A 22,417-nucleotide genomic window follows, 5' to 3' on the forward strand; every position below is an offset into this window, starting at 1 on the left:
ATGGAAATAGTAAAACACATCAAGGATCTCAGTCTAAATTTTTGTGTGTTTGTGTGTGTGTGTGTGTGTGTGTGTGTGTGTGTGTGTGTGTAGTATGTGTATATATGTATATATCTAGGCATATATATCCCCTATAAAATTCAATAAATTTAAAATAAAATTTAAATCACTCATATCCCCACTAGACCGAAATAGGCTCTTTAAAAATTTTGGCATTTTGGGCCGGGCGTGGTTGCTCATGCCTGTAATCCTAGCACTCTGGGAGGCCAAGGCGGGTGGATTGCTTGAGCTCAGGAGTTTGAGACCAGCCTGAGCAAGAACAAGACCCCATCTCTATTAAAAAATAGAAAGAAATTATCTGAACAACTAAAAATATATAGAAAAAATTAGCAGGTATGGTGGCGCATGCTTGTAGTCCCAGCTACTCGGGAGACTTAGGCAGAAGCATTGCTTGAGCCTAGGAGTGTGAGGTTGCTGTGAGCTAGGCTGACGCCACGGCACTCACTCTAGCCTGGGCAACAAAGCGAGACTCTGTCTCAAAAAAAAAAAAAAATAGCAGACGAAAATACAATGAATGACTATTGAACGTAATGTATGTTTTCTATTAATCAAGCATATAATTCTCTGAATGAAACAACGGGGAAATTCATTTTTAAAAATGGTAATGTATTAGCATTTTGGTACCCAGGAATAACGGAGCAGGTTTTATAAATTTTCCACACTTTGCTATTAAACTTTTCTTCCTTTTTGTTTTAATTTCTGACATACAAAAGTTCCATTTTATGTAATCAAATATATTGTTTCTTTATGGTTTTCCATTATATTTGTAATCTAAAAGTTGTTTCAAATACAGACATGAGATAGTTTTACTTAAAATATAACTTTATCATCTATTTCAAATTTCTTTTGCCATGTAGTGTAAGGTTGATGATTCAATTGGATCTATCGCTTGCTAAATTGATAACTATACTAGAACAATTAACTAAATAGCTCTTCCTTTAACCCCAGATGTGTAGAAACAACTTTATCAAATAGAAAGTAATACTCTATATTAAAATTTGTCTCTAAGCAATAAATGAATGCCTAAGCACATGGGCACTAGAGTCAAATTCAAAGCATTTCCCTGATGCTTCCAGAACAATTAGTACCATTATAATTTTTTTTTTTTTTTTTTTGAGACAGAGTCTTACTCTGTTGCTTGGGATAGAGTGCCGTGGCATCAGCCTAGCTCACAGCAACCTCAAACTCCTGGGCTCAAGCAATCCTCATGCCTCAGCCTCCCGAGTAGCTGGGATTACATGCATGCGCCACCATGCCCGGCTAATTTTTTCTATATATATTTTTAGATGTCCATATAATTTCTTTCTATTTTTAGTAGAGACAGGGTCTGGCTCTTGCTCAGGCTGGTCTCGAACTCCTTAACTCAAACCATCCACCCTTCTTGGCCTCCCAGAGTACTAGGATTACAGGCATGAGCCACCGTGCCAGGCCAGTACCATTATTATTAAAGTAATTTATTGATACAGCTTTTGATTTTCTGTAAGTAACATAAAGTACCATTTATTATGACTTTATATTATGTTTTAATGCTGGCAAGACAAGTAGTTTCTTATTGTTCTATATTTAAAGCATTTGAATATTTTCGCTTGTTTTTTCTGCCAAATAAACTTTAGAATTACTTTTTCAAGAGCCAACATAATAATAATTATGATTATAGTATGGGGATTCTGTTTAGCATTGTGTTGAACATAAATTAATACATATACAGTTGATATATTTGCAATACTCAGCTTTCTGATTCAAACAATGTCTTTTTATTTTACTAAGTAAACTCTTATAATATTCTTTAAATAAGTAAATAAATGAGTTAAAGTTGTATAATGTTACCCTTACATATTCTAAATGGTTATAAATGGGAAGTTATGACTATATATATTCTTATGTATAAATATATGTTTATGTAGATACACTTGTTTCATATATTTGTTTTCATCCTTCATCTTATGAAGCTTGCTTATTAATTTTAACAAGCTTCAAATTTGTGTTTCATTTGATTCTATCAGTTTTTCTGGGTAATGTTATTGTCTGCAAATAATGATTATCCCCTCATTTCTAAAAGTTTTATGATTCATTCATTTCTGGCCATATTTACTTACTGAAAATTCTAGACTGATGTTAAATAAGTCTGAACAGATACCCTTGTAGGAAGAGCTCTTCCTTTGTGTGACTCGCTGGAAATGCTGTACATCTTTGTGCTCCGCCAGGATCAAGTGTATTGCTGACAGCGTGACCCTCTGCTACGTCCGTCAGGGCTTGCCATAGTCTAGGATTCTGAAGGTTTTAAATTTTATGTCACTAAAAATCTGGGACAGGGATACTAAAACCCACTGAGTTGTATTCTTTAAACAGGTGAATGTTATTGTAGATAAATTAAATTTTAACAAAGCTGTTAACTTAAAAAATGGGAAAGGAGAGATGAACAGTTAAGTCAGAGCCTCAAAAAAGCAGTCAGATTGGCCCCCTCGAATGTTCCTGGTGGGAATGCAAATTGGCAGAGCCTTTATTAAATGTGATTTGGCAATATATATCAAGACCTTTAAAAACATTTTTACTTGTACTTCTGAACCAGTAGTTATAATAATCAGAAGTGCAGACAAAATTTTAGTTTAAAAGGCTGTTCATCATAGTACAAATTGTGTAACTCTTCAGAATGGATTTAATAAGTTATGGAATATGCATACAAGGGACTATTTCATAGAAAATAAAAATTATGTTTGGAAGAATATTGAATGACACAGGCAAGTCCTCAGAAACAAGGTTTTTTTTCCCATTATGTTAAAACCTGTGTCTGTATGGTGTGTGAGTGTACAATGTACTGGAAAACAATGGAAAGAAATATACCAAATATTAATACAAGATAACTCTGGTGATGAGATTATACGGAGTTGTATTTACTTGCCTGCATTTTCTTCCATTTTTTAATTTTCTACATGTGTTACTCATAAAACAGAAAAATCAATACATTTTATAACTTTTAAAAGTTAAGTGCCTTATAGCCACACAGAAACCTGCACATGAATGTTTATAGCAACTTCATTCATAATTGTCAAAACTTGGAAGTAATCAAGATGTCCTTCAGTAGGTGAATGGACAAATAAACTGGGGTACATCTAGACAATGAAATCATACTCAGAACTAAAAAGAATGACTTACCAAGTCATGAAAAGCCACAGGGGAATCTTAAATGAGTATTAGTAAGTGAAAGAAGCCAATCTGAAAAGGCTGCATGCTATATGACTCCAACCATGACTTCAGTGACTTTTCTAACACTGATCTAAAAATTCCTGTTTTATGTTAATTTATGAGTGCCATTAATTCCAACCATATAAGATACTGGAAAAAGCAAAATTATGGAGACAGTAAAAGCATCAGTGGTTGCCAGGGTTTAGGAGAGTGGGAGGGATGAACAGGCAGAGAACAGAGGATTTTTATGGCAGTTAAACTATTCTGTATGATACTATAAAAGTGGACACATGTCATTCTACATTTATCAAAACCTGTAGAATGTACAACATCAAGTGTGAACCCTAATGGAAACTATGGACTTGGGGTAATAATGATGTGCCAATGTAGGTTCATCACTTGTAACAAATAAATGTACCACTCTGACTTGGGATATGGATGATCAGGGAGGCTGTGGTATGTGGGGTAAAGGGATATAGGGCAACTCTGCTTGTTTTGGAGATTTAGAGACAGAATCTCTAAATCTCCAAAATGTAATTGTGTATAACTCTAGAAACGTGCTCTACCAATGTTCAGTGAAGAGTCAATAAACTGAAGACCTGAGTAAACAATCTTTTAAGGGCAATCTAGTTTCTCTTATGAGATTCCGTCCATAGTGGTCCTATTGAGGTAACAACATAATGAGCTTTTAGAAGAATTGTGCACGTAGGAAAGGAGGTTGGTGAGAACAAGGAGGGATGAGAGAGATTTTAGGAGATGGACATAAAGATATTAATACTATGAAAACTTGTAGAACAGTGCCAGCTGTAAAACAACCTATTTTAAAATGGTCTTTCTGACAGAATTCTAATCTGATGCTAAAATGCACACAGGTGAGTAAAAAGACCATTTTAACGTAGAATTGCAAAATCTGTCTTCCACATAAGATACATGATAGTTATCCAAAGACCAAGGACTTAGAGAAACAATCTGATCATGTACTAAAGAGTAGAAGAAAAATGGGCTAAAAAATGCAACTGAAAATTATTGTGAAAGCCTTATTTTCTTTTGCATCTTGATTAATTAACATTTTCTTATGTAGTTGGTACAGAATATTCCTTTTTGTCTGGGGAAATATTTTGTTTAATAGACACAGCTGAATTTATTTTGCTTAAGTGAGCACAGTTGGGAAGAGGTGCCTTAAGAGAAGTTGACCCAGAAAATCTGGAAGAATAGCTCCTGATTCCTTGGATAGCAAGTTATCTAAAAGGCAGGGAGCTCTATTTAGGGCTGCTCTGAATCATGCGTCAATGCAACATCCAGACGGAAAAACAGGAGCAAATTCTGCCTTACATCTTGCTTCCTTTGACAAAAGTCCCTCAAAAAAACATAAGATAGGTTATTTAAAGTGATTAAATATACTTAAATTTTTGCATAATAATTTTCCTATCAGGTCCTTTAGAAATTGATATTTTAGTCAAATAAAAAATAGGTACAATAATAATATAGTTAAAGATGAAAGATTAGTCATTTCAATAGTAGATGAAAATAAAATGAATGACCACTGAACGTAATATATGTTTTCTATTAATCAAGCAAATAACTCTCCGAATGAAACAATGGGGAAATTCATTTTTAAAAATGGTAATGTATTAGCATTTTGGTACCCAGGAATAACGGAGCAGGTTTTATAAATTTTAGCCATTTAAGCTTAACCAATGTCTTGCAGAAAGCAATTTCATTAATCCAATTTTTGTCATTGGTTATTTTTAATACTTTTCTAAATTTTTCACACTTATAATAAAAAAATCATTTTTAAAAGACTCTTAGTCTTACGGGATACAGATATTCTGGAAAAGAATTCTCTGTGGCATTTCTACATGCCTGCAGGAGCTAGAGGTAGCAGATCTGTTTTTGACCAGTATAAAAATGATCAAGAATATCTCCTTCCCCAGAGACATTCTAAGATAGTAAAGTCTCCCTCCTCTCCCCAAAGGAAATTTTTTTATAAAGATAATTTTATAAAGGTAATAAAGATAATTTTTTTTTGAAGGGTAAAGGTTGGCAGTTTTGCCTGCAACTCCTTATATGTTTGGGGTTTCTAAGCTGTGGGTTATCCAGCTATGAGTTCAGCACCCACCTGGTCTGCTCTATATCACTTCATGGGGCTTGGTGGTCAAAGGGAACCATTGAGACATGAAATTCATGTGGCCTGCTGTGCTATGAGTAAGAAACTGCAAAACCCACTTGGGCTCACTGTTTCCTTACTGACATAATTTATGGAAATGTGGTGTTAGCCTAGAGCTATATAGCTACTTATGAGTTGCTTGATGACTTGGCAGATAAAATCCATTTATCTGGTAGATATTAATTTAAGTAGAAAGCACTGACTGAAGATTGTTTTTAATACATGGTTAAAATCCACGAAACATATGAAGGAAATTTTATATTTAGTCGATTTAGTGACTTTTCTAACACTGATCTAAAAATTCCTGTTTTATGTTAATTTATGAGTGCCATTAATTCCAATATTTTTCAATATTACAATGCTTTCTGCATGTAACAGGAAAATCCCTTATTATGGCACTGATATTGGTTAACAAAAAGACCATCTCCTTTTTCTATGGTTAAGCAAGAAGTGCTCCAGAGCACAAACTCTGGAATCACACATACTGTTTAGATCTGTTATTCAGTACAGTACCACTATTGGGGCCATCACACTGAGCACTTGAAATTTGGATAGCATCAATTAAGATGTGCTATACCTGGAAAATACATACCGGATTTCAAAGACTTAGCATAAGAAGAATGTAAAAATACCACAATAATTTTTACATTAATTAGTTGTTGAAAGGCTAGTATTCTAAATATGTATTTTTAAATAAAACATATTAAAATTAATGTCACTTTTTAAAAAAAATATCTGTGCTAGGTAGCCTCCAAGATGGTCCCCAGTTACTTGTGCCTCCTGGTAGTCACACCCTTGTGCAGTCCCTTCCCAGATTGCACTGGCATTGGTCTGTGTGATCAAAAGAAGATGGCAGAAGTGATGCTATGTCACTTCTGAAATTAGGCCATAGAGGACTGTGGTTTCAGCCTTGGGCTTTCTCTCAGTCTTAGATCATTCACTCTGTGGGAACCCTGCAGAGAGGATCACATGGTGAAGAACTGAAGCCTCCCAGGACAGCCATCTGAGTGAACTTGGAAATGGATTCTCCAAGCAGTCGAGTCTGCCGAGCCTGCACTCCTTGCCTGCAGCTTCACTGCAACCTCAGAGAGACCCTGAGGCAGAACTACACCATCTTAAAGCACTCCCAGTTTCCTCAGCCTCTGAAAGTGTGTGAGATAGTAAGTATGTGTTGTTTTAAGCTGCTGAATTTAGAGAAAATTTATTATGCAGCCATATATAACTAATAAATGTGGCTCTAGAAAATTTAAAAGTATATATGTGGCTCATATTTTATCTTTATTGGAGAGTGCTAATTGAGATTCAACATATAATAACCACTTCCTATGTGATTGTGGACAAGTTACTCAACCTCATGGTGACTGTTTTCTCATCTGTAAATGTGAATTTGATTAGTGATTTATATATGCATAAAAGTATTTAGAAAAGTTTTATAGTAAAAGTATTAAGAATAGTGTCTGGCATATCATCAGTATCCTCATTGATTATTTGATATTGACAGGATAGGGTGTAGAGTTGTAGAGGATGTTCCATCGCTAACATTTCTTCAATGCCTCCTAACTCCTGAAACAAAATTCCTACACAGTATTAAAATTCATAGAGTACTGTCTAAAAATTAAAACAGAAAAATGTCTTTAACTTTGTAATTTTAATGTTGATTTTATAGATAAAACCATAGCCTTCCTTGAACATATGGTTTAGAGACACTTAATGTAAACTTGCTGTTTGGGAAAAAAAAATCTCTGTTCATCATAAAAATGTATCAAAATACTTTTTGTTTCAGGATATTTCTCAAGACTAAAGAGAAGACATTCATTATTCATAGTTTGTAACACTATAAAAGAGAAACAAATCTTTCCAGGAGGTAATCCAAAAATTTGGAACTTCACAATAAACCTAACACTACATGATTTACCAATCAATGGGGATAATGCAATCAACTACTAACTATCAGTATATCTTTCTGTTGTGTTGGGCAAAAATAGCAAGTTTTCTATCTCATGAAAAGACTCAGCAAGAAGCGCTGTCTTCTAAAAGAACAAAATGTGCTTCTAAAGCAGTATGTTTAGTTCCATACAGAACTGAAATGATTGCTTTTTATTTCTTTTAATATATTTGAACATATTTTGAGGTGACAAAATAGAGACATAGGGAAACATAATGTTAATATAAGATGCAACCAGCGGTATTAGTTCCCCATTCACATTTTAGCAAAAAATACCAAGTTCCAGTTTGACCCCTGAAAGTGTCCTCACCAAATCTCAGCAAATCTTTTCTTTATTGACTTTTGCTTGAGCTTGGATTTGCTGAAGCTGAATCTGCAAAGCTATGTTTATTGGTGAAAGGCTGGGTATCTTTTCTTAGCAGATTTCTTTTTTTATTTGCAAAGAAATAATTCTGAGCATCCTTTCCAAAGTTATTGTCATCTTCATCAAAACTTTTAAATTACCATACGAGATTGAGGATCTGTATTTATATACTTTAACACAGAAAGGTGGATGATGTTAGCAAAAATGGTGGAATAAGAACTTCTAGAAATTGTTACCTTCATAAAATCAATAAGACCACTGGTCTAAAAAAAGTATCAGGATCAATTTTTCAGAACTCTAAAAATTAGCCAAAGAATTAGAGCAATCTAGGGAGCATTTCTTTAAAAAAATGGTGGAATCTTGATAAGGACAGCAAACTTTGTGGGCATTTTATCATGTTGCATTCCCATGCTCCCCTGTCCCCTACTTCGGCTCCATTATAGACTTGAAAACTAATAGTCTGTAGTCATGGCAAAACCATCAGCCTAGCAGTCACAGGAGGGATCAGAAAGGGGTTGAGGCATCTTCAAAACTCAACCCCAGAGAATTGTCATTATTTGACATGTTCAGTGGCCCACTGGAAGATCTTACTTGCGAGGCTGTCTTTATTTTATCTCATTTAAACTCATTAACTGGGGAAAGACTTTTCCTCAGAACATTTGTTGAAAACAATAAAAGAAAATTGTTTAACTTTTGTGGCTATGTGCAGTGGTAGGGAAAAACAATAGGCTAACCCAAAAGCTTAAAAAAAAAAATCTGAGAAATCAGAATTCCATAAGGACACTGAAAAGTTCCAACATATTCTGAGAATCTTGAAGGTCACACACATAAGTAGATCTGTGCACATGCCCGGGACTGTATGCATACTCAAGAAGGCCCTGAGAAGGCCTGTAACTTTCAATTATTTTGGCTAACTTTGAGACTGTACATGAACCTGAAGTAAAGGCCAAGCAAGACTATTCAATTGTCTGGCTGAGTGTTGAAGATATGCTCACAAATGAACACAAGAGCCCCTCCTCAAAGACTGAAGACTTCTTGGTTTCAGTTGTGGAAGAAAATCTCTATTCAGACATCAGTTGTCCACTAAGGTAACTTAGCAGAGACTTCAGTGGCCACGTGTGACAAAGAATGCAGACTTTACACATTTAATTCAGAAAATTCACTAAACAAACAACTGGCAATAACAACAAGCCCTGAGGCGGGGAAAGAATTCAATTTCTACAAATCCTACGTAATATCCTTTAAATTGTTCTGTTTTTAACAAAAATTATGAAAAAGGCAAAGGAATAAGAAAGTATGACCCATACACAGTTGCAGGAGGTAGCAAGAAGTCAATAGAAACTGTCCCTAAAGAAGCCCAGATATTGGAATTGCTAGAGAAAGAATTTAAATCAGCTATTTTAAATATATTCAAAGAACTAAGAAAATCATGTCTAGAGGGGCAAGATGGCAGACGAGAAAAACTGCCAGCCAGAGTGTCTCTGCAAGAAAGACAGATTTTAGAAGAAAGCGGAAAAAAAATAAACAGGCAGACAAACATAGACCGGATGAGGGTCGGAAGGAAGGGTGCCTGAAACTACACGAGACTCCACGAGAAGAAGCTGCGGAGGAGAACTGGAAGGAGAAAGGCCCCCGAGAGGCTTGGAGACCAGCAACAAGGGTAAGTGGAGCAGTTAAATTTCCCCTCACTTGCTTCTCGGACTGCCGGTGGGCTCCTGAGTGGTTGGGAGACCTGCGGACATCAGCCCAGAGACGCCTGCCGCCAGTGAGCAGTGATCCTCTGCGGACAGGGCACCTCCCTGCCGGCCCGCAAACCGGAGCCGACCAGCAGGCGCCATGTTGCTTCATTCTCCCCTCCCCCTTCCCTACCCGCGGCTGCCGAGAGAGACAATTTAGCTACCACCCAGAGGCATCAGCAGGGAAAGGGACCTTTCCTTTTGGGGCCCTACAGCAGACTGAGGGGTACTCAGACTGTGAGCTCCCTACCCACCCCCCCCGTCCCAGGTGCGTCTTGCCTGAACTCCAGGAGAGCAGAGCAAATCCTGAGGTGGAGAGACACCGATCCAGCTTAGGCACCCCGTGGGTCACTTGAGACCAGCACTCCTCTCCCTGGGAGGGTCCGGGATTGATCTCCAGGGCCCAGGGGACAGGCCTGCAGACCAGATTCCTTAAACCCAGGTCTTGATCGCATTGCCCTGGGGCACAGAAGGGATATAGGGATATTTGTGAACGAGCCTACTGAGGTGTGTGTGCCTTCAGGGGCAGATCGGTGTGCTTCAGGGGCAACCCTCCTCCCACAGGAAGGCCCTGCACCCAACCCAGGTTGCCATCCTGGGCAGGGAACCTCCCGGCCTGCATGACAGCCGGGGGAGATCTGCTGGCTTGAGGTCCTGCCTGTCGGCAGAGGCCTGGGAGAAACTGCGGAATAGGGGAGGGTGGAAAGGAATGAGGCCTGCTCCGGACTGCAGGTCTCAGCCCCATTCCCACGTGCGGACTTTTCGGCTGAGTGGGACCATTTCAGCCTCTCCCTGGCAGCTTTGCCCAGAAGCAGAGAACAGAACTTTGACTCCTGCTAACAGCATTTGTGGAGCTTGAGGGCAGGCTCACCCAACCCAGCTCCACCCAGACTCACTCCCTGACCTGCTCCACTGAGGTGGAGAATAAGGACACACCTGGAAGTCCCAGGGCTCCACCCACCACGTGAGGCACTAGAGTGCCTCTCCAGATGAACAAGAGCTGGTTACAGGACCCAAAAACAACACTGCAGCCTGCTCCTCCCAGCAAGCGCCACCTACTGATAGGGAGGTCATTCTGCACACCCTTTTACTGCATCTACTGACTCATCATACAGGTGTGGTCGAATCTCACCCACAAACACCACCTACTGGCTCAGACACTAAACAGGGTGTGTCATTATTCAAATGAAAATCTAAAGGTAAGAAGTAACACCTGATCCAGTTAAGGAATCAGTGAAAGAACTCTGGAAGTATGAAGAATCAAATGGAAAGCATATCCCCAAAGAGGAACACCAGCTGTCTAGCAATGGACATCAACCAAATTCAGAACACTGAAATGAGAGAAGAATTTCAAACATGGATTGTAAGGAAACTCAATAATATGCAAGAAAAAATGGATAATCAACACAAAGAAAAAACACAAAAAAATCCAGGACTTAGAAGAAAAATTCACTAAAGAAATTGAAATATTAAAGAAAAATCAAACCAAACTCTTGGAAATGAAGAATTTATTCAAGGAGTTACAAAACACAGTGGAAAGCCTCAAGAATAGGGTAGATCAAACAAAAAAAAGAATCTTAGTGATTGAAGATAACACTTTTCAATTAACAATTGTTAATTGTTAACAAGTAACAATTATAAACATGTATACACCTACCAGTAGAGCCCCAAAATACATGAAGCCAACAGGATTGAAGGGAAAAATAGACAATTCAAATATAATAGCTAGAAACTTCAATATTCCACTTTCAATAATGAATAGAGCTAAACAGAAGATCCACAAGGAAATAGAAGACTTGAGCAATGCTATAAACCAAGAGACATCTGTAGAACACACCACCCAACAAGAGTAGAATATGCATTCTTCTCAAGTTCATAGACAACATTCTCCAGCATAGGTCATATGTTTGTAAGACAAGTCTCAATACATTTAAAAGGATTGAATCACACAAAGTATTTCCTCTAACCACAATAGAATGATATTAGAAATCCATAGCAAAAGGAAATTTGGGAAATTTATAAATAAGGAAGGATGCTTTAAAACAGTATTGGACTTTTTGAGTTTAAAATGTAATTAGGAGTTTAAATTGAAAGTTTTAATTATAGTGTAAGTAAAGAGATGTTGCTATTGATATTTTTGAATAATATTAGTATCCTTGATTTTTATCCTTCTCCCTCTTGCTGATGTAGCAGGGATTACTCCTATGTCTGGGATCCCTTTCATCACCACCTAGGATTCCTCTTTGGAAGAAAGACTACCCTGACCATCACCAATCACTTTACCCTTCCATTTTAACCCTGCTATCTACAATACAACTAGTTTTATAAACATATTTTTCAAATTGTTGCTCAATTGATATAAGATTATCATGCCAATTGAAAGCTCAAAGGAATATTCTAAATAGCAACTCCCGAAGTTAAACTGTTGGCCAAAAAGTACGTGTTTTCATTACTCTAATAAGAAACACTCCTTCTACCAAAAGGTTCTAGTCATTTTAACTTACTAAATATTTATTATGTACATCTTACTGTAAACACTGTGGGGATTACAGCAGTAAATGAGATTCAGATTCTGCCCTCAGCAACCTTGTGATCTGTTAGGCAGATGGTACTAGTCAGACAAGTATGCAAATAACCTCAATTATATGCAAAATGTAATAAATGCAATAATTAAGGCATGAAAGACTATAGTGATTTAAAAAGGAGGTTGTTCCATCTAATTAGACTACTTAAGAAAGGCTTTTTATAAAGCAGTGGTTCTCAACCTTGGCTGCTGATTAGTAACACCCTGGGAGCTTTAAGAAACTTTGATGACCAGACTTCCCCAAAGACCAAATAAATCAGAATATCTCATTCAAGTGGCCTGAGCATCAGAATATTTTTAAGCCCCCTAAATGATTCCAATATGCAGTCAGGTTTGAGAACCATGGTTGTAAAGGACAGGGATGAGGAAGAAACAGAATTGAACAATGGGTAAGGTTTCAGTTGAAAGTGGATAGGATACTATAGCACATGGAAGAATCTTCACCTCAATATAGCTAATTCATTTTCATTCTCCAAACCTCAGCTCAATTAAAAAATTCCCTGAAAGATTTTCCTGACTCCCCTGATGATAGTAATAATATCCTAACAATGGTAATAAAAGCTGACACTTTTTTATAGCCCTTGACATATGCCAAGTACCATTCAAAGCATTTAAATATATTTTAGTCTTCTCAATAACACTAGGAGATAGATAATTTATTATTTGTATTGTACATGAGAGGAGGGTAAATAACTTGCAAAGTTCATACAACTAAAAGCAGCGGGAGTTGGGATGCAAATATGATATCTCCAGAATCCATGTTCTGAAACACAGCCAACTATAGTTTGTGTTCCTTACCAAGCCTCCCATAGAACCCATGTATACTTCACTCACATCATGAAACACATTAAATTGTAAATGCTCATAAGATTTTCGCTTCCATTATGAATGAATCTCATTCATTCATTCAATGAACAGTAATTGAGCACATACTCTGTGCCAGTAAATATGCTTGGTACCAGAAATACAAAGTCACATGTTCATATTTCATCTGTCCAGGAGTTTTAGGCTAGAGTAGAGGTCAGCAAACTACATTTGACAGCCCAAATCCTGCTGGCTACCTGTTCTTATAAATAAAGTTTTATTGAGCCATAACCATGCTCATTGATTTATGCATTATCTATAGGTGCTTTCATGCTACCACAATAGAGTGGAATAGTTATGACAGAGACCATCTGGCTGCAAAGCCTAAAATATTTACTATCTATCCCTTTATAGGAAAAGTTTTCCAATTTCTAGTCTGGAGAATAAGACAGACAAGAAAATCATCAATGACTACCCAATGAGGTGTATGCTATCATACCCAAGATACTATGGAACATAGATGATAGATATCTAGATTAGGTTAAGGGTCTGCAAAAGTGTTCCAGACAGCATGATATTTGAGCTAATATTGGAAGGCTAAGGAGAGTTAATTAGACAAAGAAGACCAGCCAGACTTGTCAGTAAGATCCAACAGGGAAGTTCAGCAGCGATCCAAGGAGCTAGAGTAATGGCAATAGGAATGACAAAGAGGGTGGATATTGTTTAAGCAATACTATAGTTCTATATACTTTATGAAAATATATCTTTGATTTGTTGATTCTCACTATCTAGCACAGCTAAGGGTGCATAAAGTTGGATCTCCCTAAATATTTTTTAACCAAAGAGATTAATTCTTAAGTAAAGGATGTTTATTAACAAGGGGAGAATATATTTGCCTTGCATTAGTCCTTGAAATGATTGAACTACAAGAATTCTGATTTCTTTTTACCCATTATCCTAAAATGAAAAAAAGACTTTTCATTGTTTTCAGTTTTGTAGATGTACGTGATTATTAACAATATAGTTGTACAAATGAAAAGTGTTTGTACTATACTGTACCTGGAAAATTCATAGGCAGTTCAAATGGTTGTGGAGACTCACAGCCTTCAATGCTCTCACAAATTTCAGCTATGATCTTCTTAATTTTGAGTCCAGTAATTTTAATCACTTCTCCCGTGGACAAACAGCATTCGTTTCCAAACATTTCATAAATAGAGCCTAAAAAGAAAGAAGAGTAAAAACAGCTTTTAAAAAAGAATTAAACAGTGGAGAACAAAGTAGAATCAAGGCCTCATATAGGGAGAATGAGAGAGGTGAGAAATAAATAATTACTATGAGGTACAATGTACACTATTCGGGTGATGGGTACAAAAGCCTGGATTTCCCACTATACAATATATATGTGTAATGGAAAAATAAATAAATAAAAATTTTTGAAAATAAAATTTAAAAAATAAAAATATGGGGGTAAAACCCTCAGTTTTACTCAGTTTTTCTTTAGCTACCTGCTACAAAGGAATTTAATCAAGGTTGGCAAAATGTATACCATGTACTAGGAAAAATATTAGATTTTCACTTCATCTACTGGGCCAAGTATAAACAACCTTTTTCCCTTCATTATTATGAATTGAATTTATGGTTTCCTCAGCACCTTTAGCTCATCTTTCCGAGGTCAAACTAGAAACATGTCTCCCACTGCTGGGATTTATGATCTGTTTTTGCTGGGTCACAGAATTGGGCTTGTATGACTCAACAATGATCTAAGTAAGTACTGCAAACAAGGTTGTAATACAATCCGGGAACCAAGGGAACCAAAGACAAAGGGGTCTGCTCACCAGGACTTTATATTGTGAGCATCATAGTTATTTATTAGATTTGGTTTTCTTTGTTATTATGAATATAAGACTTTTTGCCCATTTTTATCTCTTGGATTTTGACAAGCCGGAAACAACTGTCAATATCTTTATGGCAATAGGGGCATACCAACCCAGATAAAACTGAAAAGCTTCATGTTAGTTCAGGATTTCAGTCTCTTTCCTGACAAACCTTTTATCCTAGATGTAAAAGCTAAGCTTTTCATTCGTTATTTTCCCTTTGTACCTCCTGATAAAAGGACAGTGAGCAGTGAAATAACCGGAAGATGAGCAACAGGAAAGAGCAGAGGTAAAAGTTCTAAATAATCTACCCGTAATGAAAAAGGAACAACCCAAAACTATAGCTCTGGCATATAATTGCTTTACGATCAAACGGTAAACTAAAGGTTGATGTAAATAAACACTACAGAATGATAGGCTTTTAAATATATCATTTTTTTTCTTACCCCCAAGATGGTTTATATTCTCTTTGCCACACTAAATATAAAGTATATGAGCACAGGATTTTATGTTGGCTTGTTTGTTTTCTGAATTTTTCTCTATTGAACCACCTCCCCATAGAATCTTTTCTGAAATATAGCAGGCCACTAAAACATATTTATGGCATTAATGGTTGTCATAAAAGTTATTAAGTCTGGCATCCAATCTAGCTCTAAACAATTCTGCAATTGTATCAGAGTCCCAACAGGTAATGGGCACACTCAGATTAGAATAATTTGAGGAGGTTTAACATAGGGGCCATTTAAATGGAGGCACAGTGAGTTCTAGGCAACCCAGGAAAATAAATATCCTGACCTCACTCTTCTCTCAAGGTACCCCGTCAGCCAAATTCCACCAGATGCCAGAGGACAAGGGAACTCTGATGTCCCTATAGAAGTCAGCCTCCCAGGCAGAGTGGAAATGACGATCCAGCACACCAACATTTCTGTCCATCCATAACTTACCAAGGAGCATTTTTGCAGACAAGCTAGTCTATCTATCTGTTCCTCATGCTTTGAGTATGTATTTCCACAACCCCCTCCTTTTCTCAGTATTCCCTTTACTACACATGTGCTCATACTTCTATTAACTTCAATGCATAGTGTTATCAGGAGTCTCAAGTAGTTTGTGGAAGAAATTGAGGTATTAAAAAAAAAACTAATAAATCCACAGTGACATTTTCCTCCAATGAACTCAGAATGGTTATTTGCTACGATTTTCATTTGGCAATTAATCACATACTAACATTTTACATCTTTAGTATTATCTCACCCTGTACTTAACTTTTTATGAGTTTAGTTTTTATTACTCCCAATTCAATTTTAAACTTCATGAGAAGAAATATTACATTATATTTTTGCATGATTACAATACATCAATCTCCCTTCTTTATTCATTCAGCAAACTTTAATAAAAACCTATGTTGGTGATTGGCAGTAGGTATCAGAGATAGAATACATAAGCTCTTTCTCCTAGAAGCAATGTCTTGAAGGGAACAAAAAAGTAAGCAGACAAGTGCAAGAGATTATGAGAAAGATTATAGGAAATACAGGGCATTGTGGGAGTATATTGGAAGTATTTAATTAAGCAATTACATGGAAAAGAGATTAGGGAAGGGTTTCTGGAAGAGATGACAGCTGAGCTGAGTTTTAAAGGAAGTGTCACAAGATGCCAGGATGGGCAGAGGAAATAGTATTTGAAAGGGACTGAGATGTGAAACCACCTAATACATTCTGGAAACTTCAAGTAGTTTGTAATGTCTAAAATGTAAATTAAGAAAGAAAAAGTAGTAATAAAAGGAGACTAGAGAAATAGGAGTCTCAACCATCCAGTCTTTATGAAATTACCAAGAAACAAAAAAGCCAAAGGTTGAAGCAACCTCAAAGTCAGAGAATCTACATTTCTAATTATCAATTTAATGAGAGGTCATTTGTACTCTAGGTATTTGCTACCCAAAGGCCTACTGTATCACCTGGAAGCTTGTTAGAATCTCAGCCAGACCCCAGACCTGCTGAATCAGAACCTGCATTTTTAACAAGATCCCAAGATGATTTATAAGTAAATTAGGGTTGGTAAAGCTTTGGTCTAGGCAACAGATGTATTATATGACAAATAGTCTCTCTTTCGAGATTGCTGCAAAACTAACAAAGAGGGGAGATCATGCCATGCAGAAGAAGCATTAGGTATCACTGAGGTGGAGGATGTTGCAAGTAAAAACAGAAAAATGGAAGGATTTTAAGTAGGGAAGTGACATGGTAAGATTTTTCTTTGTCACATGAAATAGAAATTTTAACCTAGCCCATTTCAGCTGAAGTCTGTTGGGCTTAATTTCAATGGAATGAGTGTCTAATTGTAAATGTAATGTATATCAAACTGGCTGACTTGGAATGCCATCTTTCTTTCGAAGGTTCAATTGGAATTCGAAATGAAAAGATAAATTTGGGTGAGGTTGCACATCAATGCACAGGGAATAGAAGCTAGAGAATTCTGTGCAGAGAAAGTTCTGTGAGTGTTGGTCACCACAAGAAAAGGTTTTAACTCTTCAGGTCTCTTTCCAAGCATCTCTCTCCTTTTGAAAAAAAGAAAAATCACTTCTTTCAGTCATATAAGGAAAAGAACCTCATGCAAATGCTAATTTTAACATTTCTCCTTAATATTTTGTGACTTCCAATTTTCTCTAACCAAGAAAGCTTTTAACTCATTTTTAATAAGGACAGTGGTCGGAGACGTCCAGCACTAGAAAGTTATATCTATGATAGGTGACAGGGATGTATAGCAAATCTCAAATCCCTGAAACTGGAAATCTTATTGTACTTTGTCATTACCAATATAATGTGTCTTAAAATATATTTTTCCCTTAGTGATAAAATAAAATGATGGATTTAAAAAATAGCCAACTTTCATAATCTCAGAACAAATACTTAATATGTTTAATCACTTTTTAAAAATTTGCTGAGGTGTGTGTCTGAAATATATTTGTGTATATATATACACACAAATTAAATTGGTTTCCATTTCATTTTAACCACAAAACCTGTATTATGAATATGCAAATCTCAAATCTACTAAATCTTTACAGACTGATTCTTTCCAAGTCAGAGCATATGTATTCAGGATAACGCCAAACATCAGAGAAAGCTGGAACAAAGCAGCCTGTTTTCAGTGATCAAACATCGCCCCTGAAGGCTGTAATGAAAGAGCCATGTGCCTTTGAAATCACCTTTTCTGTAATGCTACTTTGCTCAATAAAAACGACACATTAATATCCTTTTATGAGCTCATCCCTTGTTTGACAATCCATATAAGCAATGCTGTGATCACATCAGAACAGCCAAAACAATTGGTTCAATAGATTTTTTTTTTCCATCTTCTCTACAAAGTTAAAAATGTGTGGCAGTCAAGAAAGAGGAAACTACATTGAAGGTTTTTTTTTCCCTTTACTCAAGTGCACTCTGCCCCCTGCCCCCACCACTATACCACACCACTCATCCCTTTACCTCCTCGTCAACTTATCAAAGTCCAACCAATTCTAAAGATTCAGCTCATATTCATCAAAGCTTTCCTTGATCCCCACACCCACATAAGAATTAATTATCTCCTCTGTATTCTAATAGTATTTTGCATTTATCTCCATTATTGCCCTTACGTGATTATTATCACTGCCTGATATTAGGGTATTATTTTCTGACCATTGATGTCACATATATTTTGGAATTTATTATGAATTCCTAGAGAAGAGACATCATCTAAACTATATTTATACAACCCCCCACAGCTAATAACACAGTTTTTGTCACTTAGTAGATCCTTAGTGAATGTTGTTATAACTTAGCTTTACTGTAAAATTACAATTAATTATTGTGAACATAGTAATGGTCTTTCCACATCAGCAATTTAAAGCATGGTCAACTCAAGGTTTTGGCATGAGTTATATCTTCACTTGGTATGTTCGATATCAAATGCATATATAAGCTATGTACCTTATGAATTCCCTAGACAAGGAATATTAAGGGTAAGTGATTCTATAATATGAATCTCTACTTGTTAAGTTTGCATGATAGGGAGCTCGTGGGATAATCTGAGATAGATTTTGAAAAGTTAGGAAATTACATCTGGAAAGTATGGTTAATAGTGTCTGAAAATGTATATAGAACCACATCAGATTGGGTTGCCAGTGGAGATGCATCTTTGCTTTTCATAAATAGGTGTGGTTATTCTTTGTTTAAAGATAGTGCAAATTATCAAGAAGGAAACATCCCTGTAAAGGAGATGTTTAAGTGTAAAACTATTTCCTTGGCAATTGTCCCTAGACATGGTGATTGATGACATTAAAAGACCATTATAGTGATAAATTTAATTTTCCAGGTGAATCTCTAAACAGTTGACCACAGGAATGAAGCTTAAAGGAGGCTAGGGTTACGATAGACATTTACAAGGCCAATCTTGCCTAAAGATATGGTCTCCATTCCCTGTAAGGTAGAGACAAAGTCATTCCCACTACATGAAGACTATGTCTAAAAATAGATGAACATGATATTTGAATACAGTGTACAAATAAGTAGGCCTGAAATAGCAAGCTTGCAACCTTACTAGGGGTGGATTCTACCAGTGACACACTGGATATACTCTCAAGATGTGTATCTGAACATTGATAGGAAATGATCTTTCAAGATCATAGAGATTCTCTTCCCCCCTAAATAACCGTGTATAGAGGGCAAGGGATTAGGTAGTAAGAAAAATGATGGCTGCACTAAGATGAACTAAGTTATAATCTGTTTAACCACTAAGAATATGGGGTTCTTTTTGTGAATTTGGGGTTAAGTGTTATCCAGGAAGTTAAGCCTGATGACAGAAATGAGCAATAGACTGTAGTGATTATAGTGAACCTTACTTAAAAAGTCTAAACATGGGGAAGCAATAAAAGCTCCTATAGGTTGCAAAGACTGGAGCCTGAGATAAAAAAAAATCCAGATTAAAATAGTAGGGCCAAAAACTAAAAAAGCTCAAATTTTCAACCACTCTGAGTGAAGTGCATGACATTCAGATGACAGTTTTAATGGTTGAGAAAGAATAATTCACAGTTTCATACACTAGCTAAAAACTTGTTTGTTTAATGGCAGAACCTATTAATTTAATATATTAAAGGAAACTTCTAAGAGGGTTTGCAAGTGGTTATGATGGAAGTCATCATTGTGGCTCTTTGTGTCAACCATATCAGAGCAAAGGGATTGAGAGGCGTGGGTGTGAGATGAACGTCCCTCCTACACGTCCACAAAACATTTCCCAATGATGGTGGAACAAATCACTGGTTTCGCACCTCCTGATGCTGTCATTGACCAAATATTTCCCACATTTTACTCACATTTTAACCCTCAAAATGACTTCATAAATAATGTCATAATATTTTATCCAAACAGTATGCATTGGGAGCTGGCTTATTCTTTTAGGAAGGACTTGGTTTCAAGTACATTTTATACATTTTCATGTATTTGCTATGTTTTTATCTTAAATGTTAAATAAGTCTACTGAAGACCTTTATAGCCATTTAAGATCTTAAACCTGTTCTCTACTTCCCATTTAATGAATATAAATACACTGATTGCATTGATTATTCAGGGACCCTAATGCACTGTAATGTGTTCACATAATACATAAAAAATAAAGCTTCACTATATTATATATTTCCCTAAGTTCATTTGCATTAATTCCTTTCTTAACTATTTTGCTTGTGAATTATACTTTAGAAATTGAGAGTAAAGATTCATAAATTTTTATAAAAATTTTTGAAGTTTACTGAAATTGTGCTGATATTTTATGTCTTTCTTTAATTTCATTTTATAGTGTATTTCTATTATAGTTTATCAAAGTGCCAACCTGTGATGGATTCGAAAAAGAAAATAAATTGGACCTTTACCACAGAGTTTGAGAAGCACTTCCGGTAGGCATTGACTGCAAACTATGACCACAGTCAAGACAGGAAACCAGGATGTAGACTCAAGGAGTTAGAAAGTTAGAGTAAAATTTGAACATATAGAAAAAAGGAAAGTTATAACCTAATACACAACGTCTTCCTCAGTGTTATTAACTCATCTATCTCAGTGACACAGCAGCCTGGGTGCCCTAAGTAAAAGGCACAGGAATTTTAATCAACTTGACAGTAATAGTTCTAATTGCAAGTTACTATGTTGGCATTCTGATTTCTACATTACACTCTTCTCAGTTGTACAAAGCAGTGCTCAGCCTAATTGACCCTGGATGCTTTGAGTTGCTGGACCTACACTGCTAATCCAGGAGATGAATTCTATGAGTTCTACCCTAAATAGTATGCCAGGTATCCTTCATGAGATGAAGGCAATATGAAATGGCAAATATCTGTAGTATATTCTACCATTTGTCCCTCTCATCATTAATCATCCATGGCATACTTCCAGCTGAATGCAGATGTGGCCTAATAATCCTTCTCAACATAAAGTTCCAGGTGACTATCCATCAGTTGAAGATGGCATGCCAGGTGTAAGTTATTCCCAGCCCAGTTCTGCACTATGACTGATCTTGCTTCCTTTAAGCCCTCTTAGCTGATATTTACTTTTAAAGATTTTAACCCTCAAATTGGACTAATTTGCTCCCAAAGGCTTAGTCAAAAGAAATCTGGCAAAGAATACAGATCCCTCAGTCCATCATTTATTCCAGGGAAGGTGTCTGAATTGAGGGATAAAACATCTAACTTGATAATAATCACAACCTTATACAGCCCAATGCCAGCTGTAGAATGTTTAAATTTCATTTACGTCTTTAAGCAAAATGCCATCTATTGTAATGATCCCCTGAATCATTGAGTCTCGGTGTCAGATAGGAACTTAAATACCTTCTTACCCTACTAACGTGTTATGATGACCGAGCCCCTATATGGTATCTCTACCAAGTGGTTGTTCAACATTTATTTGAACACTTCCCCTGATGGAATTACATTTATTTTAAGGTGACCTGCTTTATTTTTGAGCAATTCTCACTGTTCAAAAGTTTTTCATTTTATTAAGCGTAATCTCTGTTCCTGTAGGATATACATTTACAACTATTTTTAGTCCTTGAATCATACAGAAATTGGAATTATTGGAATTATTTTAACTATTCTACATAGAAGCCTTAAAATGTTTGAAGGTAGCTGTCATCAGTAGTTCTTTCTACAAATAAAGCTATCAAACAATTGGAGTATATTCAGGGCCACTGCTTTAAGCATAGGTTGACAATTATAAAACTACTCAAACCACAACTTACATGGATGTGAAAGGCATCCTTGGAGTTGTGCAACATGGTGTTCTGCCTCTCAAAAATGTGTACCTGTCCAGGGATGTCTGAAGGAGGTTTCCTTCCAGGAAACTCAGAATCTTTGTGTGATGAATAGTCAGCCACTTTATATGAAACATTTGGCTTTGCTAACCAGTGGTAGAAGTAATTCCTATGGTAGAAAAAGTAACAATGCCCTAAAGCTGAGTAGCAAAGTTAGGGAAACAATACCTTATCTAAACTGGATTCTTTGCCTGTCTTTCTTCCACAATTAAAGCCAAGGAGGTGAGGATTATTTTCCCAGGGAGCAAGAGAGAAATTTTAGTCGTTGTTGAGCTCTGAGATTCAACAAATATTTGAATACTTAGGGAAATAATAATCTTGAAAAGATAGGCTTTATTGAAATGGAAAAAGATTTTTCACAATTGCCAAAATCT

At 36.3% G+C, this 22,417-nt stretch overlaps 1 protein-coding gene and 1 long non-coding RNA gene across 4 annotated transcripts in view; one reads left to right on the forward strand and one right to left on the reverse strand.

The window, feature by feature from the left end:
* The window catches only part of LOC123633248, a 169,794-nt gene extending 163,437 nt beyond the window's left edge, over window positions 1-6,357 (forward strand). The window contains exon 3 of the long non-coding RNA XR_006733565.1: window positions 6,337-6,357. This is a non-coding gene — a long non-coding RNA (uncharacterized LOC123633248). The remainder of the gene's footprint in view (window positions 1-6,336) is intronic.
* THEMIS (thymocyte selection associated) overlaps window positions 1-22,417 on the reverse strand; it is a 153,287-nt gene that overhangs the window by 102,468 nt on the left and 28,402 nt on the right. For all 3 annotated transcript variants that reach the window (XM_045544329.1, XM_045544331.1, XM_045544330.1), the window contains exon 2: window positions 13,903-14,061. In XM_045544329.1, the coding sequence (XP_045400285.1) occupies window positions 13,903-14,061 (159 nt within the window). The remainder of the gene's footprint in view (window positions 1-13,902; window positions 14,062-22,417) is intronic.

Source organism: Lemur catta, chromosome 2 (assembly GCF_020740605.2).
Source record: "Lemur catta isolate mLemCat1 chromosome 2, mLemCat1.pri, whole genome shotgun sequence".
Classification (NCBI taxonomy): domain Eukaryota; kingdom Metazoa; phylum Chordata; class Mammalia; order Primates; family Lemuridae; genus Lemur; species Lemur catta.